General features: G+C 41.1%; 1 protein-coding gene across 9 annotated transcripts in view; it reads right to left on the bottom strand.

The window, feature by feature from the left end:
- Nucleotides 1-3,541: 3,541 nt before the first annotated feature.
- The window catches only part of LOC101166705 (filamin-C), a 146,771-nt gene continuing 129,729 nt past the window's right edge, over nt 3,542-20,583 (bottom strand). For all 9 annotated transcript variants that reach the window (XM_023952378.2, XM_078941625.1, XM_023952374.2 and 6 more), the window contains 6 exons: nt 16,576-16,691; nt 16,316-16,448; nt 5,532-5,708; nt 5,233-5,451; nt 4,292-4,498; nt 3,542-4,211 (listed from right to left, as the gene is read on the bottom strand). In XM_023952378.2, the coding sequence (XP_023808146.1) occupies nt 4,024-4,211; nt 4,292-4,498; nt 5,233-5,451; nt 5,532-5,708; nt 16,316-16,448; nt 16,576-16,691 (1,040 nt within the window). In that variant the 3' untranslated portion in view covers nt 3,542-4,023. The remainder of the gene's footprint in view (nt 4,212-4,291; nt 4,499-5,232; nt 5,452-5,531; nt 5,709-16,315; nt 16,449-16,575; nt 16,692-20,583) is intronic.

The following is a 20,583-nucleotide window of genomic DNA, read 5'->3' as shown; positions in this document are numbered from 1 at the left end:
CGACTCTGGTCTTCATCCCAATACACTTAGACTACTGTAGACTGACCGGAGGGCCCTAGCACGCTACCATTTCCCAGCAGATGTCTCAGACAATCTATCTGGGGAGGAGCGCAGGGCCCTGACGCAAATCATTCGCAACCCCAACATCATCATCAAACCAGCAGATAAAGGCTCCAAAATTGTAATCATGGACCGGCACCAGTACCTCTATGAAGCCAACCGCCAACTTCAAAACTCCAAATATTATAAACTCATAGCTGACTCATTACAACCACAAACCCAGGTCACTCTCAGGAATATTATTCAAACACTGTATATGAAAAAACACATAACGGCCAAACAACGCGACTTTCTCTTTGGACCTGATATCCCTAGACCCCGCTACTTTTACTTACTCCCCAAAATACATAAAGAACCTCCCTCCTGGACGGTTCCCTTTAAAGTTCCTCGTGGCAGACCAATAGTTTCCAACTGCAATAGTGCCACCTATCACATCTCCCAATACATTGATCATTTTTTGGGCCCCCTATCCATACAACACCCAAGCTATATCAAAGACACCTACCATTTTCTGGACATCCTACGGCCCATGATCGTCCCAAAATCATCTTTCCTCTTCACTATAGATGTAGACAGTCTTTATACCAACATAGACACTCACCTTGGACTACGCACAGTCAATAACACATTTATTAAATACCCTAATCCTAAACGCCCGGACAAAGAATTATTACAACTTATTGAACTTTGCTTAAACAATAATGATTTCTTTTTCAATAATCAATACTACCTCCAGATCACCGGGACGGCCATGGGCCAGAGGTTTGCCCCCTCTTATGCTAACCTTTACATGAGCGAGTGGGAGCAGGAGGCCTTAACCAAATGCCCAATCAAACCAACCCTCTACCTCAGATACCTAGACGATATATTTGGTATTTGGTCTTATTCCCTCTCTCAATTTACAGAATTCTTCAATATTTTAAATAACCATCACCCATCCATTAAACTCAAACATACCATTGACGCCCATCAAATAAACTTTCTGGACACCACCGTCTTTTTCCAAATCACCAACAGTACGCACTATACTATACAGACCAAGGTCTATTTCAAGCCTACAGACACGCATTCACTTCTGCATAAAACCAGTTATCACCCTAGGCATACCTTTAAAGGTCTTATAAAATCCCAAATCATCCATTTTTATCGAATTTGTTCCAACCCCATTGACTTTCACTCTGCAACCAGTATCCTTTTTAAAAGCCTCCGGACCAGGGGTTACTCAAAACGCTTCCTGAGATCCATAAAATCATCAACCTTGGCTTCCCTTACTCCCACTCGCTCTCAGTCCACCCCACCCCCTGCCCAGGTCCCAGAACCCGACCCTCGTTCACTTTCTTTATCATGTCCCCCATCTTCTACTTCACAATTGGTACCATTTGTATCTACATTTTCTCACAAATCAGCAGGTCTCCATCGTATTATCAAACGGAATTTCACATCTTCACAGGCTCACCATCCAGCATTCAACAATCTCAGAATTATATCAGCCTTTCGAAAACATAAAAGCCTTCAATCTCTTTTAGTCACATCCCTTTACAGTGAAACAAAAGCACACGCCAACCACAACTAAATCACCATTACAAATTCAGAAAAATCATCCGTAATACCAGAACCGGCTCATTGCATCCAATTTCAGGCCCACTATCCATAAACACAACAAATGTTGTTTACATTATCACCTGCACCCTTTGTAATAAGCATTATATCGGAGAGACCAAACATTCAATTCAAACACGCTTAAATCAGCATCTTTATAATATCAGGGGAGGTCGACTCACCACCCACCTGGTTTCTCACTTTACATCCCACCCCACAACTCACCTAATGATTTCTGGACTAGAGCATAACGACAGATGGACATGTGCACAGAGAAAAAGAGCGGAAAAGATCTGGATCCGGAGGCTTGGGACAATGGCCCCGGATGGCCTAAATGAAGATTGAAAACTTCACATCTGGCCACTCCGGGGGCTTCAGCTCCCCGCCACAGTGTTAATTTTGCGCTTGCCCCCTACCCCATCTCCACACGCACACACACCCCTTTTTTTTTTTCTCTGTTATTTATCATCAGTTATCCCTTTCCCTACCAGCTTCCTCACAGCTTATAGCTCAACTGGTAAAACGCCTGACATGATAATTGGCATCCAAACTTTTAGGGTTCACATCCCCTCTCCCCCTTAGTCTAAAAAATATGCATAATATTTCATTTCCTGTTATATTCTTCCCTCTCTTTTAAGGTTCTCCAAGATTTTATGGTTGTTTGTTTTTATACTAACCCCTTATGAATTACTTGCTTTTAGCATGCTGTACATATATTTTTTCTTGTGTGTTCATATTGATTTTAGCACTTTTTACAACTTATAGCACTTTTAATACTAACTTTTTATAGCACTTATCTTGGAAAACCCCTTTTTTCTTTCCACTAAACAAAAGCAAGTTTTTCTTAAATATAATACATCTACCTTGCTTAAACAAACCCCCCCCCCTTTTTTTGTCACTGGTATTATTATTATTCCTCAATAAAGTTCAATAAAGTTTAATTTTTTTTTTTTTTTTGTATACATATTTTTTTTTTAACTCTATTTATATTTTTTTTTATTTATTTTTTCCATATGAAGTGAATAAGAGGGTTTTCCGTTTCTTAGATCTCCACCAGGTCTTGGTAGCACACCCTGGAAAGAACTGGCCTTCCACCCAGGAAACCCAGGATCAAACCTCAGTGGAAGGTCTACTTTTATTTGTGTTCAGCCAGTTGGCCAGTGCAAATAAATATAACACTAACTCCTAACCCCAACCTTAACCCCAACCCTAACCCTACCCTACCCTAACCCTAACCTTAACCCTTCCCAAATGGGAGACAGGTTATTTTCCCCTAACCCTAACCCCTAACCCTAACTCCTAACTCCTAACCCTAACCTTACCCTAACCCTAACTTTAACCCTGTGCATATGAGGACACTAGGCATGCAGCGTGGAGTTCTCGCCCTCACCCTAACCCTAACCCTGCTTTACCATAAGAGATCAGAAAGACAGAATCTCACCCACAATGACCACAGGAGACTGTTATTGATGCAAAATGAGACAATACAAGGTATTAAGACCTGTGGTCTTATCAACTTTTGAACAGGGTCATTTAGGAAGTTTCTGTTGCCGTTATCATTTCAAAAATGTTAAACAGACCTTTTTTTCCACAATGTTTTGACAATAAATGGTAAAAACTGAAATTTTTGACAATAAATGGCTTCAAACAATCACTGAGTGTAAACAATTTTTGTGTTTTTATTCTGTGAAAAATGAGCAAGAAATCAAAATTTTTTCCAGGATGTGTAAACTTATGAGCACAACTTAACATGATGTTTTTATATTTGTGCTGATGTTAAATTTTTACCTAAATGTTTAGCCTAGTAAAAAATCATGAACTATTCTCAAATGCAGAACAGCCACCTATGTGGATGGTTGAAATGACTGTGAACACAATGCCATCAGGAAAAAAAATCTTTTTAATTTCTTCAGATATTTAAATTGCTAAAAACATACTCAAGTAATTTTCAGACCTTAAATCCAGAGCTTATATGGACATTAAATTGATATAAATTTTACATTTGTATGTGATGAGGTTACTTATGACAATATACTGTACACATTTATTTCCTCAGACCTAGCTTCCTGGTGTGTTTGTGACCTTCACATGAAAAATGAACAACTCCTTAACTTGGCTTTTAACAGTCTTTTGGTTCAGGACCAAGGCAGCAGAGGGCACTGAAGACATCTTGATGCCCCTCTCAAAGGATATCTTTCTTGGAAATAAGACCATCCAGGACTGTAAATGTTGAAAATAACAATTTGCTTTGCAGAAGAATATTGTCACCAGAACAAAGTTGCCCCCAAGAAGAGGAACAGAAAAATATCCAGTGCATTACAGAGGGTGTGGTTGCATGTTGAAAAGAAGAGTAGGAGTTCAGTTTTAAGGGACGGTGACATGAAAAGGACTGCCAGGGACACTTTCATCCCCCCACTTCACAATGAGGATGTAGCTGCCCTGTTCTTTAACGGTGTATGTCACGTTGTACATCCTGTTGCCCATGTGTTTAACGTATACCTCTTCACAGGGTGCTATGGGACCATGGACACCAACCATCAGCATGTTTATACCTGTTGAGCACAAACAGTGTCATCGAGGATGTATATATTTTTTTCTTTTCTCCACAACATTAGAAGCTCAATGCTCCCACCTGCTTTGCTGCAGTCTACAGTAAATGCATTTTTCTGACCAATGAAAGCTTTTGACAGGCCGGCACCATGGGAGATGACTTTAGTGGCATCTGAGGAAAATTTTGGTAAAGAGGCAAAACTCTTGCCCATAGCTGAAGACTTGTTAAATGTTTCCATGTGAACAGATGACGTTTCGTGCAAGTTGTGTCCTCCAGACAGACGGGGTCCTGCAAAAAGTTTAAAGAGCGATCAGTATTGTTACAAGTGAGAACATGGCTTACTACATGTTGTTTAAATGGTGCCACAGCTGATCATTTTTCAGTAATTAACCAGAAGATCAAAGCTGCAGAGATCAGGGAGGAATATCTAACTCAGAAGACCCCAACAGCATGCACAAGTCAGTAGCATTTGAGAAGTATAACTTTATGAAAGCAACAGAACTTCATTTACAATAGAAAAAGAACAAATGTATATATTTTTTAACAAAGAGCAAAGACAAAAATCTTGTTTATTTGCTCAGACACCTTCTCCAGCTCTTTGGACAATAGCTTATTTAAAATTTTTAGGAGTGTCACATTATTGTGTTAATTGTTATTAATTAATTACAGACAAATTAGCGTGTTTTTTAAATTGTGTTAATCTCAATTTTATTCTACAACTATTGTCATGTTGTCATATATAAAAAACAAAGGATCAACTGTTTACTTGTATGAACCTTTTTTTTTAACTCAGTGACAACACCTCTTATATTGGTTTATTGTACTTATTTAGTTTTGTTTTGAATTTTCCTGTTGAATTCTATGTATTCATGATCCTTATGATTTAATGTTTACTTCACAATTATGAGTAGGAAATAGGAAGCCCATTGAGACGACTGTTGATGTAATTTTGGGCAATCTAAATAAAAATTGAATAGAAATTCCCCAATAAAAAATGCCAGGATGAGCAGCAGCTGACCCACCTGACACTTTAGCTTTGAAGGGACTTCCAACAATGTGCTGGAGACCCCCATATCTGATGGAAATCATGTAGTTCCCAGGAGCCATGGGAGTGTAGAATACTTTGTAGCCCTCAGCACACTCCTGACAGTCCATCTTCACTTTAGATGGTCCATCAATGGTCACAGACAGAGCTCCGGTGCCAGCATTGCAAGTATTGACAATGAACTCTAACACATTGCCTGAAAAGAAACAGGACAGCATTTAAACTTAGTTCAATATTTTAGAACAGACCTAAAATTTAAAAATGTTGTGGTTGCACCTGTGGTTCCTCCCTCGAGGCCAGTTCCATAGGCAGACACAAGACCAGGATCACCCACTTGTCCTGGTTCTCCTACACGAATCTTAAAAGGGCTGTCAGGGATGTGGCAGCCATTGAAGCAAACGTCAATGGAATGAACTCCATTTTCTCTTGGGACAAACCTGATGGCATGTTCATCTGTAGAAACACACAAATTCATTACAGCAAGCTCTATGGTCACAGCAAACTCCTTTTGTCACAGCAAGAAAATAAATTTGAGTTTTTTTAAATAAATGTTGATGAAAAACTTAATGAGAGTTAAGGTACAGAATCAAAGATGGGCGGGGCTTTTTTGGTCACCTGTGTGAAAGCTTGGAGAAAGTCTAAGAGGCTATTCAATTAGCTGAAAGCGAGTACGCCTGTTTTGCTGATGAGTTTGATTGACAAATTCATTAGTCAATCGTAAATTAGTTGACCTGCCCATCTTTGATTCTGTATTTTTTTTTTTTTTGCTCCTCCCCCTGCAAAAGAGTGCAGGCGCTTTTTCCCCTGCTCCTGCCGCTTCCTGCTTTATTTGCTTTTTAATCATTTAATTAATCATTTTTAATTATTTTACCTCATCCACATCTCCTGGAATATCAGACTCGTCATCCTTTTTTGTGACTTCCACCTATACAAATCAATATTTTTACGTCTGACAAGCCAGCGACATGTCCGGAAGAGGAAGAAAAACAAACTCCCACTGTGAACGCTGTTGGATCTACCAACAAGAAATAAAAGAGCTACAAACACGGATATTTACTTTGGAAACTGAAAATGGACTTCACAAGACCCTTCCAGTAACATCGGGTGGTAAGAAGCCTGCTCTTACTACAAATGAGAAGAATAACAGTGACATAGACCTGAGTGATGTGTCCTTTCCGAAACTTTGAGCAGAGGAACTCTGTGTCAAGCCAAAGCGTAAAGATGACAGAACATCCGAAATAAAGCTCACAAACAGATTTTTACAGCTAACACAATGTGATGTTAAAGAACGAAGTGAAATTGGACCACAGAATAGGAGTCATAATGTTGGCAACAAAGCACAGGCAGAAAGAAAATCTGTGCCAAACGTCAAGGTCAGAGATACGCTGCTGCTTGGAGATGGCGCTATCAGTAATGTCAGCCACAGAAGAATGCAAACTTTATGTTGCCCAAGTTCTACTGTTCCAGTGATTACAGGACTCTTATCTAAAGTCTTGTACCAAGGAGTAAAACGAATAATCATCCATGTAGGTGCTGTCGATATCAAAAAAGAACAATCTGAACGTTTGAAAAAAGACTTCATGAAGTTATTTGAAGAGATTGACAAAGTAGAGGTTCAAGCATTCATCAGTGGACCTCTTCCTAACATCGATGGGGTGTCACTCAAGTTCAGCCGTCTGTTTCAGCTGAACAATTGGCTCTCCAGAGAGTGTGCTTCCAAAGGATTCCATTACATTGAGAACTTCAATATATTCTGGAAGCGAAATGACCTATTCATGGGAAGAGGCCCACACCTGAACAGAGGTGGAGCAAGAGAGTTAGTGAAGAACCTCCTCCACGCTCTGGGGCAAAGAGGCCAAGGCCCTGAAAAGGCAGTAAGGAAGGACCGAGCCAGTGTCCCAGGAACCACAGCACGACGGCAACAAAAACTACCTCCACCACCACCACCGGTCAAAGACTTGGATCCGGCAGCACCAGCACCACAACCACCTCCATCTAAGGACTCAGCTGCACCAGCATCACATCCACCTCCATCTAAGGACTCAGCTGCACCAGCATCACAACAACCACCGCAAGCTACGGACCCAACCGCAAAACCACAACAACAACCACCAGATTTGGCCCCAGAAATACCACCGTCTGACCAGCTGTGGGCGCACCCTGCTACATCTAATCCCAGTGAAGACTCACTTTCCTTTTCGTTCCCCCCACTTTCACCCATGGCCCTACCTAGCCATTTTGATAGCCTCATTAAGTCTCCCAAATCCCGTCCAGCTCCCGCTCCTCCTGGTCCATCACCCAAACTACCCTCAACTCGACCTCCCCTGCGCGCCTCTAGACGTGCTATCCCCCAGAGCTAGGATGAAACGGGCCCCCAGTGTCCTAGGAAAGGTTAGACTGTCCAATCAAAGAAATGTAGTTGATATCCCTTGCAAGAAGGTTTTGACCAGTCCCAAGGAAACTAATCTCAAACTTGCTGCACTCAATGTCAGATCTTTATGCAACAAATCATTTTTAATCAATAATTTTATCTCTTCTTTTAATCTTGATTTTATGTTTTTAACTGAAACATGGCTTGACAAAAACACAGGAAACATAGTTCTAGTCGAATCAACTCCCCCCAACTACAAACATGTATCGGAAATACGAGAAAATAAAAAGGGTGGAGGCGTTTCTGCACTGTTTAGAGATAATATTGCAACCCGCAGACTATCATTTGGTGTGTTTTCATCATTTGAGTTTGTGTCCTTTAAGATTGAGTTAAAACAAACTCCTCCCTTACTCTGCATAGTCATGTACAAACCTCCTCACCACAGCCAAAGTTTCATTGATGATTTCACTGAAATGTTCTCAGTTGTGTGCACATACTTTGATGGTCTAGTCATTACAGGTGATTTTAATGTTCATGTTGATAATGTCAATGACAGAAATGCAAAAGAGCTCAATGCTGTCCTTGAAACCTTTGATCTAATTCAGCATGTGAGTTGCCCCACCCACAGCAGAGGGCACACTCTGTACCTGCTCATCACAAAGGGGGTTAATATTTACAATGTCAGTGTGGTTGATGTCGCCCTCTCTGATCATTTCTGTGTATTCTTTGACCTGTCTGTAGCTCCCAAACCACCGCCTGGCCCTGCAGTTGTCCAAAGGAGACAAATAAATGAGAGCACTAGGGCACAGTTTGTAGAAATGATAAACCCTGAAAACGCCTCTGGTGCCAATGTTGATGAAATGCTGAATTCTGTTACTTCTAGCATCTTGAATGTTCTGGATGCCATTGCCCCTATGAAGGTTAAATTGAGAAAACATAGACAGAAAGCTCCCTGGAGGAACGATGATCTAGTCAAGGCACAGAAACAACAGTGCCGCAGAGCTGAGCGAAACTGGCGCAAGTCAAAACTCCAGGTTATTATGAAATGTATAAGGGGGAGTTGTACGCTTACAACCAGATCTTATGCAGAACAAGGGAAAGGTACTTCTCTGAAATCATTGGAAGTTGCAGCAGCAACTCTCGTGTCCTGTTCACAACAGTAAACAGATTAACTAACCCTCCAACCCAGCTACCAATAGAACTGGTTTGCACACCTAAATGTAATGAGTTTGCCGTATTTTTTAATGACAAGGTGCAGGGCATTAAAAAAGCCATCAACTCCACAACACATATAACTATCGAACGGCCACCTACTCACTCTAACCTGACTCACTTTGTTCCTGTCACTGACCAAACTGTCCAAGAGACCATCACCCGTCTGAGCTCGTCTACATGCTGCCTTGATGTGTTACCCACTAGATTTCTAAAGTCTGTCCTGAACAGTGTGTTGCCATCAATTACTCAAATAGTTAATATGTCAATCTGGAATATTTCCAGAGGCCTTTAAAACTGCAGTCATTAAACCTCTCCTGAAGAAAAGCGGTCTTGATTCCACTGTACTGAATAATTACAGACCTATCTCTAATCTGCCATTTTTAGGAAAAGTCCTTGAAAAAGTTGTCTACCAACAACTCACTGATTTTCTCTTATTAAACAATTCATTTGATGTTTTCCAGTCAGGTTTTAGACCCCATCATAGCACAGAAACTGCTCTTATCAAGGTAACCAACGACATCCGCATGAACACTGATGATGGCAAAGTCACTGTCTTAATCCTGCTAGACCTGAGTGCTGCCTTTGATACTGTTGATCATGGGATCCTTTTGCACAGACTCCAAGACTGGGTTGGCATCTGCCCTGAGTTGGCTCAAGTCTTATCTGGAAGAAAGGAAATATTTGTTGAAATTGGGAGTTGTGTCTCAGACTACATGGCCTTGACTTGTGGTGTGCCCCAGGGATCGATCCTGGGACCCCTTCTGTTCAACCTCTACATGCTGCCACTAGGACTGTTAATACGCAGTAATAACATATCTTATCACAACTATGCAGATGATACTCAGCTCTATGTGTCACTGACAACAGGTGAATATGGGCCGGTGGATTCACTCAGCCACTGCCTCCAACAGATCAGTGCGTGGATGCAGAACAACTTTCTCCAGCTAAACTCAAACAAGACCGAAGTTATTATTTTTGGCCCACAGAAACAAAGAGAAAGTGTCAGCAACTACCTTCATTCTCTGTCTCTTAAACCCTCAAATCAAGTCAGAAATCTAGGGGTAATCATGGACTCTGACCTGAACTTTAACAGCCATATCAAGTCAGTAACATCAGCGGCATTTTACCATCTGAAAAACATTGCCAAAATCAAAAACATAGTGTCAAAGCCAGACCTGGAGATACTTATTCATGCATTTGTCTCCAGTAGGTTAGACTACTGTAACGGCCTGCTCACCGGCCTGTCCAAACGAGCTGTAAAACAGCTTCAGTACATCCAGAATGCTGCTGCTCGAGTCCTGACCAGAACCAGGAAGTATGATCACATTAGTCCTGTGCTCAGGTCTCTGCACTGGCTCCCTGTACCTCAAAGAATAGACTTCAAAGCAGCTCTGCTTGTGTACAAGTCTCTCCATGGCCACGCACCAAAGTACATCTCTGACATGTTAGTGCCATATGAACCATCTCGTACTCTGAGGACCTCAGGGGCCGGCCTCCTGTTGATTCCCAGAGTCAGAACTAAACAAGGGGAATCAGCGTTTCAATATTCTGCAGCTAAAATCTGGAACAGCCTCCCTGAAATCGTAAGACAGGCCTCTTCTGTGTTCATGTTCAAATCTAGACTTAAAACATTTCTGTTTAGCCGTGTATATGACTGAAAGGTCCTATCTGCACTTTTCTTTCCTTTCCTTCCTTTATTTTTAAATCAATTTTCATTTTTTTTTTCTTTTCTTTTAAAGTGAATTTTACGTTGATTATTTCTATGATGTATTGTGATTTTAATGCATTTTTCTGTTTTGTGAAGCACCTTGAATTACTTTGTGTACGAATTGTGCTACACAAATAAACTTGCCTTGCCTTGCCTATTGGTCGGTCGCTAGCATGTTAGCTTCAGCATGGCTCCTGTAGGTTTATTGCCTTCGGTCTTTAGAAATTACTGGCTTGTGCAACTTTCCAGTGGATTTGGAAGCAAGGCAACAGTGGTTGAATGCAGTTGGCATTGAATCTAGAAATTTCTGTTAGTTATGGGATTTGCTATGAATGTTTCACTCAGTATAGATGTAAAACTTTATCCTTATTAGCTATGATGCTAGCGTCATCCAATACTGGTGCCTTCTATGTTTTTTTTTTTTTAAATTTGTCTGAAATAAATTATGATATTTCTTTTACGGAAAGATTTTTGTTTGTTTAGTCTGTTTTTATTTATGAAAGTTCTTTATGCTTTGTGGTTGTTTGTGGACTGAAAAAAATCGTCCTCACTTTAGTTGAGGTGCTGCAAAAGAATAATAAACTGTTATAAAAGTTAATTAATACATTTGTTAAGCTTGTAAGCAGTTTAGTAATATGGACTTTGAAGACAATGGTCTGACTTTAGATGTTAATGAATCTTATTAACACTTTCAGGTATTTGCAAGACATCTCTAATGCTAATAAATATCTTACTAGCATCTTACACATTAATAAAGCCTATTAATTTGTTAAGTTAGTTTATCAAGCTTATTAACACTTAGACTTGTGTGAGACATCTATAATCCTAATAAATGTCTTACTAGAACCCCAAACAATAATAATACTTCTTAATTTGTTTACAAAGGTTGTTAATAAATCTTATTAAGCTTATTAACACTGACAAATTTGTTAGGCATCTATAATACCAATAAATGTATCATTAGCATCTTAAAAACGTCCTAATAATAATGCTTGTAAATGTGTTAACTAAGTAATTTCATACACCTTATTAGACTTATTGTACTAATAAATGTCTTACTAACACAAAAATTCTATTATAGTGCTTGTTAATGCGTTAACAAAGCTTGTTAAGGAATCTTAATATAAAGTGTTACCAAAAAAGCTATTACAGTCTTTCTGGTAACAATGCATATAAGATTAAAATCCATACATGTAAAAAAAAAAACTAAGGTGCAATAAAAATACCTTTGTAGTACTTTATGTTGTTTATAAAGTCAAAGTTGTACCAAGCTCCTTTTATGAGTGAGTGGTCAATAATTATAGATCAACATTCTAATTATGAAGTAAATGATATTTTTTACACATTTGTATTCATAATTTGACCGCTGGCTTTCTAGATGGTGCCCAGAAAACGGCGTTGGTTTTGTGAATAATTGGAGCGCGTTTTGGGGGAAGCCCGGTCTCATGCGAAGAGATGGCGTCCATCCTACTTTGGACGGTGCCACTCTTCTTTCTAGAAACATTTCTGCTAGCCTTAGTCGGCCAACCTGACAACCCAGAGACGACACCCGGGTGCAGAGCAGCAGCGTAAAACGCTCCTCTGAGCCTCCCTTAGGGTTAGTGCCGGTGCAAAACCCATGCAGGGAAAGTCAAGCAGTTCCTAGCTTTAGCTTATGTGCTGAAAGACAAGTGAAAGGAGTGAGACACAGAAACCTTATAGTGACAGACAGCAGTGCTTACCTACAAACAGAATTATGATGTCATTAAATGTGGTTTATTAAACATTCGATCAATTTCCTCTAAGTCCCTCTTAGTCAATGAGTTAATCACTGATAACAACCTTAGTCAATGAGTTAATCACTGATAACAACCTTAGTCTTCTAGCCTTAACAGAAACGTGGCTCCAACAGGATGACTATGTTAGATTGAATGAAGCAACCCCCCCACTTATGCTAACTATCAGAAATCCAGGATTTCAGGGAAAGGAGGTGATTTGGCAGTATTATCACAGTCTAGTTTACTTCTCAGCCCTAAAGTTAAAAATGTTTATACCTCCTTTGAAAGCATCATATTGTCTATAAATCACCCAAACAAGAAGACTCAAAAACCTGTTTTGTTCATATTTATTTATCGTCCCCCCAGCCCATATTCAGAATTTGTAACTGAATTTTTAGACTTCTCATCGATCACTATGCTTTTGCAGCTTTATTAGATGATGTTGGTTTCACACAAAATTTCCCTCCGCGCCTCCCTGCTCTCTGGCTCTGGGGGCCTCGCGGCGGTCCTGCTGGCCCTGGCCTGGGTGGCGGTCTTGGTCGCCCGGGGAGCGGTTGTTCCCTGCCTGTTTCCGTGTGGCGTTGGGGGGATTCCGGCTGCCGCTGCTGCTGCGGCGGGGGTCTGGGTGTGGGGGTGGCTGGGCACTCCTCCTCCTTCTTTTCACATTCCACCATCCATTTTAGAAGAACATAAACACTCACCTGAGCACAGGTGTTAGCTCACCTTTGCACTAATAGTTTGCATGATTGAATAAATGAAAGATTTCACACTAGTTGGTTTAAAGACATAGGTATGCGTTCGTGAACACTATCTGTTTTGTGTACATGTTGACATGTGGACATTTTTTTGCAGCTAGCAGGTGTGTTGATAACATTTGAGTGTGTGCGGACAGGCCCCGCCCTTTTTGTACTACACTTGAACCGTACCGTAATGATAAACAACAAGTAAACCTGTCTATGCTGCTTCATGGTCTTACCCCCCCCCTCTCACTATCACCCCCCCCCCCCCCTCTTTAACATCTCTCTCTTTTCTTCCCTTCTTTCCTTTTCCGTCCGGTCCAACACCAAAGATTTTCAAACATGGTTGAAATTAATAAAGTTTGGCCTCAATTACAAAAGGGGTTTATTCAGTCATGCCTTTGGTTTGTCTGAAGATTAATAACCCCTCTTGTTAAAGTAAAATATGTCCAACACAAGAGGCCCTCAGCTCTCATCTGCCTGCCTAGCTGTTGGACAGGACAAGTTTAAAAAAAAAAAAAAAAAAAAAATGTGAATGAACCCCCTCACTGTCATAAGCACATCCTGGACCTTGTTTTAACCCATGGTATAGAGATGAGCCAGCTGAGTGTCTTTCCTCATAGCCCCATCATTACTGATCACTTTCTGATAACCCTCCAGTTTACATTAGAACATGCTACTGCCCCAGTGAATAAGAAACAACTTAGAAGAACCTTAACTGACCGTTCTGTGACTGTATTGGTTGAACTCACAGTTCAACCAATACAGTAATCCCCCGCCCATTCGCGGTTTAATATTCGCGCTCCGCCCATTCGCGGGTGGCCGCCGATGACGTGGCGTCACAAGCGTGAGGCTCAGAACAGCGCTCATTCCACGAATTTGGAAAAACAATTTACTCTGTACTTTACTGTAAAGTATTGTTTGCGCATTTAAGATGCCATCCAAACGCCCTGCATCATCTCCAGCTTCTGGAAATGAACCCAAACGGCAGCAAAAGGTTCTGACTCTGCAGAGGCTCTGGAAGTTTTAAAACAGCGTCAATTATTCACGTTTTTTCTTTATTCGCAGGGGGGTGAGGAACGTAACCCCCACGAATACGGGGGGATTACTGTACTTAGTAACACTGAGTTAATACTCTGAGACCAGCTCCCATAGTATCAGTCCTAGTATAAATGAGCAATTTGTTAATGATGCCTTACAAGCCCTCAGGAGTGCACTCTATGTTGTTGCCCCCCTGAAACCTAAGTTCGTTAGACAAAACCGAGTAGCACCGTGGTTTAGTGCTGAAACACGTTCTCTTAAACAAGAAAGCCGTAAGTTGGAAAGAGAATGGCGCCGCTCCGGTTCAGAGCAGTCTCTGAATACCTGGAAACATAGCCTATTAAATTATTTTTTTAAAAAAAGCTCTGCGTAGAGCTAGAAGCCAGTACTATTCAACCTTAATATCAGAGAATGGAAATAATCCAAGATTTCTTCTTAGCACTATTGCTAGATTAACTTGCAGTCAGAGCTCAGTAGAACCACATGTTCCTGTTTCTCTCAGCTCTGATGATTTTCTTACATTTTTCGATAGTAAAATCTCAAATATTAGACATAAGTTAAATCAAGTTATTCCTACTATCAGCCAAGATCAGGCTGAAGCGGTAGAAGTGGAGGCATCCATAGAAACCTCTGTAACATTAGACTGCTTCACTATTGTGGATCAAGTGGAAATAGCATCAATTATTACGTCCTCCAAATCCTCAACGTGTCTGCTAGACCCAATTCCCACTAGACTTTCTAAAGAAACTTTTCCCCTAATTAATGATCCCATATTAACAATGATAAATGCCTCTCTGGAAACGGGTTACGTTCCACAGTCTTTTAAATATTCAGTTATTAAACCTCTTCTGAAAAAGCCCAGTTTGGATCCTAGCAACTTGGCCAACTATAGACCAATATCAAACCTCCCCTTTATATCCAAAATCCTCGAAAGAGTTGTAGTTAAGCAGCTTTACTGCCACCTACAGGACAATAGCAACTTTGAAGACTTTCAGTCGGGTTTAGACCTCACCACAGTACGGAAGCTGCACTACTTAGTGTCTCCAATGACTTGTTATTGGGAAGACTTTCTAGTCTCTATTATAAGTACAGTTGGAGGAAGAGCGTTTAGCCACCAAGCCCCTGTTTTATGGAATAAGCTCCCAGCTCATGTAAGAGACGCCGACACAGTTTCTACTTTCAGAGTTAGATTGATAACATTCCTCCCTGGACAGGCTTATTGTCAGACCAGCTAGTATTCAGATATTACTTAACTTAATGTAAATGTGTTAAATTAAAATTAATAATAACTATTTGTTTTTAGTAGGCTGCTAGAAGTTGAAGCTGGGGTAGCTATGGTGCACTGGGGTTCTGTCCTCTTTTCTCATCTACTTCTACTCTTCCTCTCTTCTCTATTCTTGATCATTATTCATCATTTAGTTCTCCATGCGTCTGTTTGGTGCAGTGCAATTCATGTATTGTCCCCTTTTCCCTCTCCCCTCCTGGGGAGTGGGAATGCTTACAGATGGCTCATCCGTGCTCCTGTTCCTGACCGTGTACCTTGTCTCTGGCTCCCCTCTACTACCTTTTTCTACACTTGGCTGTGGATCCTTCCTCTGGCTCGTCTCTGCTCTGTACCTGGCCGAGTACCTCGTCTCTGCTCCTGCTCTGACTCCTGGCTGTGGTTCCTGTCTCCGGCTAGACTCGCGCCCCTGACTGTCCCCCCAACTCCATCTGGATGAAGCTTGTCTGCTGGACTTTAAATAAGTAGTTATAGAGTTAGATAAGTTAATTATTCTCTAAGAGTTCTGGTAAATCGCCTGTCCGTCCTGGGGGAGGATCCCTCCTTCATGTGGATACCCCTGAGGTTTCTTCGTTTTTTCTGGAATCAGTTTTTTTTTAGAAGTTTTTCCTTACCGAGAAAGGGGGGTCTAGGGGCAGGGATGCCAGTTTATTTAATCTGTTTGTCAGTTCAATTTAGTATTTTACTATTGAATTCTATGTATTCATGATCCTTTTGATTTTATGTTTTACATTTCAATTGCTGATACGAAGCCCATCGACACGAATGTTGTTGTGAATTTGGGCTATACAAATAAAATTGAATTGAATTGAACACAGTCAAAACCATGTAAAATATGGTGCAGAGACGTAAAGCTTGCTAGACAAAAAGGAGATGTTATCATCTCCCGTTTTGGTTCTGGACTTGGTCTGAATCCTATTTCTGCCTATATTCAGTCTTAAAGTCTTACCGCCATCCAGTTCAGTGACACAACACTCTTCTGTGGCCCCTGATGGGCTGTGGATCTTTGCATCAATAGAACCTCTGGCTCCATTCAGCTGCACAGAAAAGGAGGCCTCTTGACCCACTTTCAGACCCATTTCCTAAAAGAGCAGAGAAGGGTAAAACTGTAGCATCACAAGATGTTTTGTGATAGGATGAACATCACTGTTGGACATGTAAACATCCACATGCACACATCTGCAGGAGTGTCACACACTGTCCCCTCACCTGTAGGCTGGTCAAGGTGAGACGCCGGGCGTCATCTGACAGGCTAGCGATGGGAACAATGAAGGGAGAATCTGGGATGTGCTCATCATTGAATTGAATGGATAATTCATATTCACCTGGAGACAGATAAATGATCACTGTCCTTTAGTACCCTGAGGATTTCTTTATGGATGTTTGCTTACCCATTTGTCTTTTCATTAAAGAACGTCTTTCAAAAACTAAATTTTGAACAAATAAAATACTTTCAGTGTAACTGTAACTATTTTACAGGTTTTTTTTTATTGAAAAAGCTATTTGGTTCTGCACCACATCCATTACAGAGCATGATATATGGCAGCCCACTGTATTTAACAACCAAAAGCATTTTTTTTGTTTTTGTTTTGTTATTTTTTTTGGTTGGGGGGGGGGGGGGGGGGCTGCCCCTGCTGCTTTGGCGGGGGTCTTGGTGAGGGGGTGCTTGGCATTCACCCTCTTTTTACATTTCATCATCATCCACTCCAGTAAAGACTCACCTGAGCAGAGGTGTCAGATCACTTCTGCACAAATAGTTTGCGTGACAGAATGAAATGCTTTACATGTGTGTTTGTATGCATAAGTATGTGTGTGTAAACTGTAGGAAGGCCCCCTCATCCATGAACCGGGATGAGGGGGCCTTCCTACTCTCTCATACCTGGAGCAACATCCTCCACCAAAAAACTGACATCAACGGGCGGAGTCACTTGTCAAAGTCTGACAGTTGACTCCGCCTCAGTCACAACCATCTGTTTTTCAAATACGTCACACTACCACCCGATTATGACTCTGACGAAGCTGGATGGTATTCCGCCGAAACATGTAAGGTACGTTTGACAAAAACAAACCGCGTCTGATAAAGAATAATTAAAGAACTCAGTGTAGTTGTTTTGTGTACATGTTGACATGTTTGTATGTCAAGACTCTTTGAGCCAACAGGTGTGGGTGTATGTGGAAAAGCCCCGCCCCTTTTGACTAACATCTACATCTGACAGCAATGATTATAAACTTTCAGCATCTTGCTGATATTGTGATTACACCCCCCCCCCCCAGTTTTTTTGATCATCCTCCAACTTCCTTAAGCCCCTTACTGTTTTGTAACTGTAAAATATGTGCAACACAACAGGTCTTCAGCTCTGCTCTGTTTGCTCAAGAACTCAGTTACATTTGTAGACACAATGACCTTTTCAGACAACTATGCATGAGAGAACTCCGGCTGCTGGAAAAACTGGAACGTAAACGGCACGCCAGAAGAACCATCTGCGATTTAACCTCCACTGCCGGGATGAAGGGATTATTCCAACCAGTCTCAACTTAAAGAACCCAATCAGAACCAACAACGCAAAGTGGATGATCAAAAGAGTGCGGAGGGCTTTGGTCAAAGAAAAAATTCGGTACACAGCAAACAAGATCAACAATCTGGAAACACAGCTGGAACGGGAACTACAGGACTTCACTCAACGACACTCACTTGACAAAGACACAGAGCAAAACCTGAGAGGATATCTACGCAACGTACACAACAGTGAGTATGAGAAAACATAAACACGTCACATAGCAAAACTTGAAAAACTAATAGCCAAATAGGGCTGGGAATCACTGGGTACCTCGCGATACGATACGATTTGCGATACATTGCTCACGATAATGATACTATCACGATATGGTGATAATGTGATAATCAATATATATTGTCTCTAACAACTCACGATATATCAAGCTTTAAGAAAGAAGAACTTGAAAAAACTTGATTTGACCACTGAGTTGATATGAGCATTAAAAGTTAAATTACTATCCAGTTTCACACCTAGACTCGTTGCTGTCTGTTTCGGGTGATCATTCAAAATGCTTAAGTCGACATGTGCCTTGGAGATGTCACTTGGACCAAATAACAGAACCTCAGTTTTTTCCTGGTTTAAGTGTAAGAAGTTCCATGACATCCATGTCTTAATGTCATCAAGACACTCTAAAAACTATTGAGCAGAATATGCTTCTAGAGGTGGAATGAAATCCTGTGTTTGCGGAGAACAGACCCAAGTGGAAGCAGGTACAATGAAAAAAGAAGAGGTCCCAGAACAGAGCCCTGAGGTACACCACATGTAAGAGTTGCTCTACGGGATTCTGCACGTCCAAGACGGACACAGAAGCTTCTCTCAGTCAAGTACGATCTGAGCCATTCTAAAACACTACCTCGAAGGCCCACCCAGCTTTCAAGGTGAGAAAAAACGATTTGGTGGTCAACTGTGTCGAATGCAGCTGCCAGATTGAGCAGAACCAAAACAACATGGTGACCGGCATCCGTTGCTAGAAAAATGTCATTTGAAACCATCAATAGCGCGGACTCAGTATTGTGACGGGGTTTAAATACTGACTGAAACACCTCAAGAATGCTGTTCTCCTCTAAGAATGTTGTTAACTGGCAGTACACAATTTTCTCTAAAACCTTCGAAAGGAAAGGGAGCTAAGAAATTGGTCTAAAGTTTGACAAAATGGAGGAGTCCAGGCCGGGCTTTTTAATAAGTGGTGTTACTACTGCATGTTTGAAGCACGAGGGCACAATCCCGTGAACTAAACTGCCGTTAATTATTCTGAGAACATAAGGAGCCAGAGTGGGAAACACTTCTTTAAAAAGATGAGGTGGAACTGGATCATTGGGAGACCCTGATGGCTTCATCTGACTAATTAATTTTTCCAAATAGGACAGACTGACAGGCTCAAACTGGTGGAGAATAGTAGAACATGAGGTGGAGATGGAGTGACTGAAAGAAGGGGGGCTAATAAGGGTCTTAACATTCTTGATTTTGTCAATAAAAAAGCTCAAAAACATCTAACCCTAACCCTAACCCTCTCTGCAGCGTGTGAGTATTGCTGTACTGACAATGTTTTGCACCAGGTCTGCATGTGAGCAGCCTTTTTCACATCTAAAGAACATTAAGACAAACCTATGATCATGTTTAATGGATGGAAGTCTCAACGCCTGAATGAAGCTTAAACTCACCACATCTCAACCAGACACCATGTAGTACCAGAAGTCACCTTGATGCTAAGAAATACTCATCATTTATCAGCATCAGCATAATGTAGCGTCCCTTTCTCACACTGAGGCATGGAGACTTAACCTCTTTAAAGGTTCTTTATTCTGGTTACTGCAGGCCGTAACCAGCACTGTACAACTCATTCAGCAACACCTGAATCTCTCCCGCTGAGAACGCTCCCCTTACTTTATATTCCCCCGCTGCTGCATCAGCCCATAGCTGAACCCCAATTGGTCCAAACTCACCAACGACAGGCTGAGCGACAGAACTGAGGGCCAACCAGCATCTCTGCTTGATGCGTTTAATGAACTCCAGAACTTAGAACGCGACCCAACAGCCACCCAATTCAACTCAGTCCTCTACAATAACAAAGACCAAAGCCCTATTAAAAATAATTCACAGGCTTACTGTACTTTAAAAGTGTTAAAATTACATAAAATGCACATATCTACCTGCCTGTTTAGTTTTAAAAATATTGTATGGCTCTCACGAAATCCCATTTTAAATTATGTGGCGTTTATGGCTCTCTCGGCCAAAAAGGTTCCCGAGCCTTGTTCTAACTCCTCATCTAGCTCGACACTGCTGGCTAATTAACATATGAGCAGGAAACCCTGCAGGGGGAGGAGAAGTGTAACCTGACCCTGAGCAGGGCTAACTGAAGAGAGGCTGTTGCATGTAAGAGGAAAGAAAATCTTAAAATTGACCAGTTTGTTTAAAAATTGTGATAATATTCAGGGACCATTCTGACACGTACAGCTATACGTGTGGTGGTGTCGAAAGTTGAAAAATAAGTTAAGGAAAAGAAATATTTGGAGTCCCGACCGACAAAGCATAGCTTTTGTGATGAATAAATTTTTTTTTCAAATTTATCTGTTTGTCCTAAAATCTTGAAAAAAATATGGAAGGCCCTACGACACAGATTCCTACATTTTTCCAAAGTTTAGTGTTGTTATTTGAATGA

The sequence above is a fragment of the Oryzias latipes genome, chromosome 23 (assembly GCF_053564925.1).
Source record: "Oryzias latipes strain Hd-rR chromosome 23, Olatipes_Hd-rR_3.1".
Lineage (NCBI taxonomy): Eukaryota > Metazoa > Chordata > Actinopteri > Beloniformes > Adrianichthyidae > Oryzias > Oryzias latipes.
This window is presented reverse-complemented; position numbering and strand designations above follow the sequence as displayed.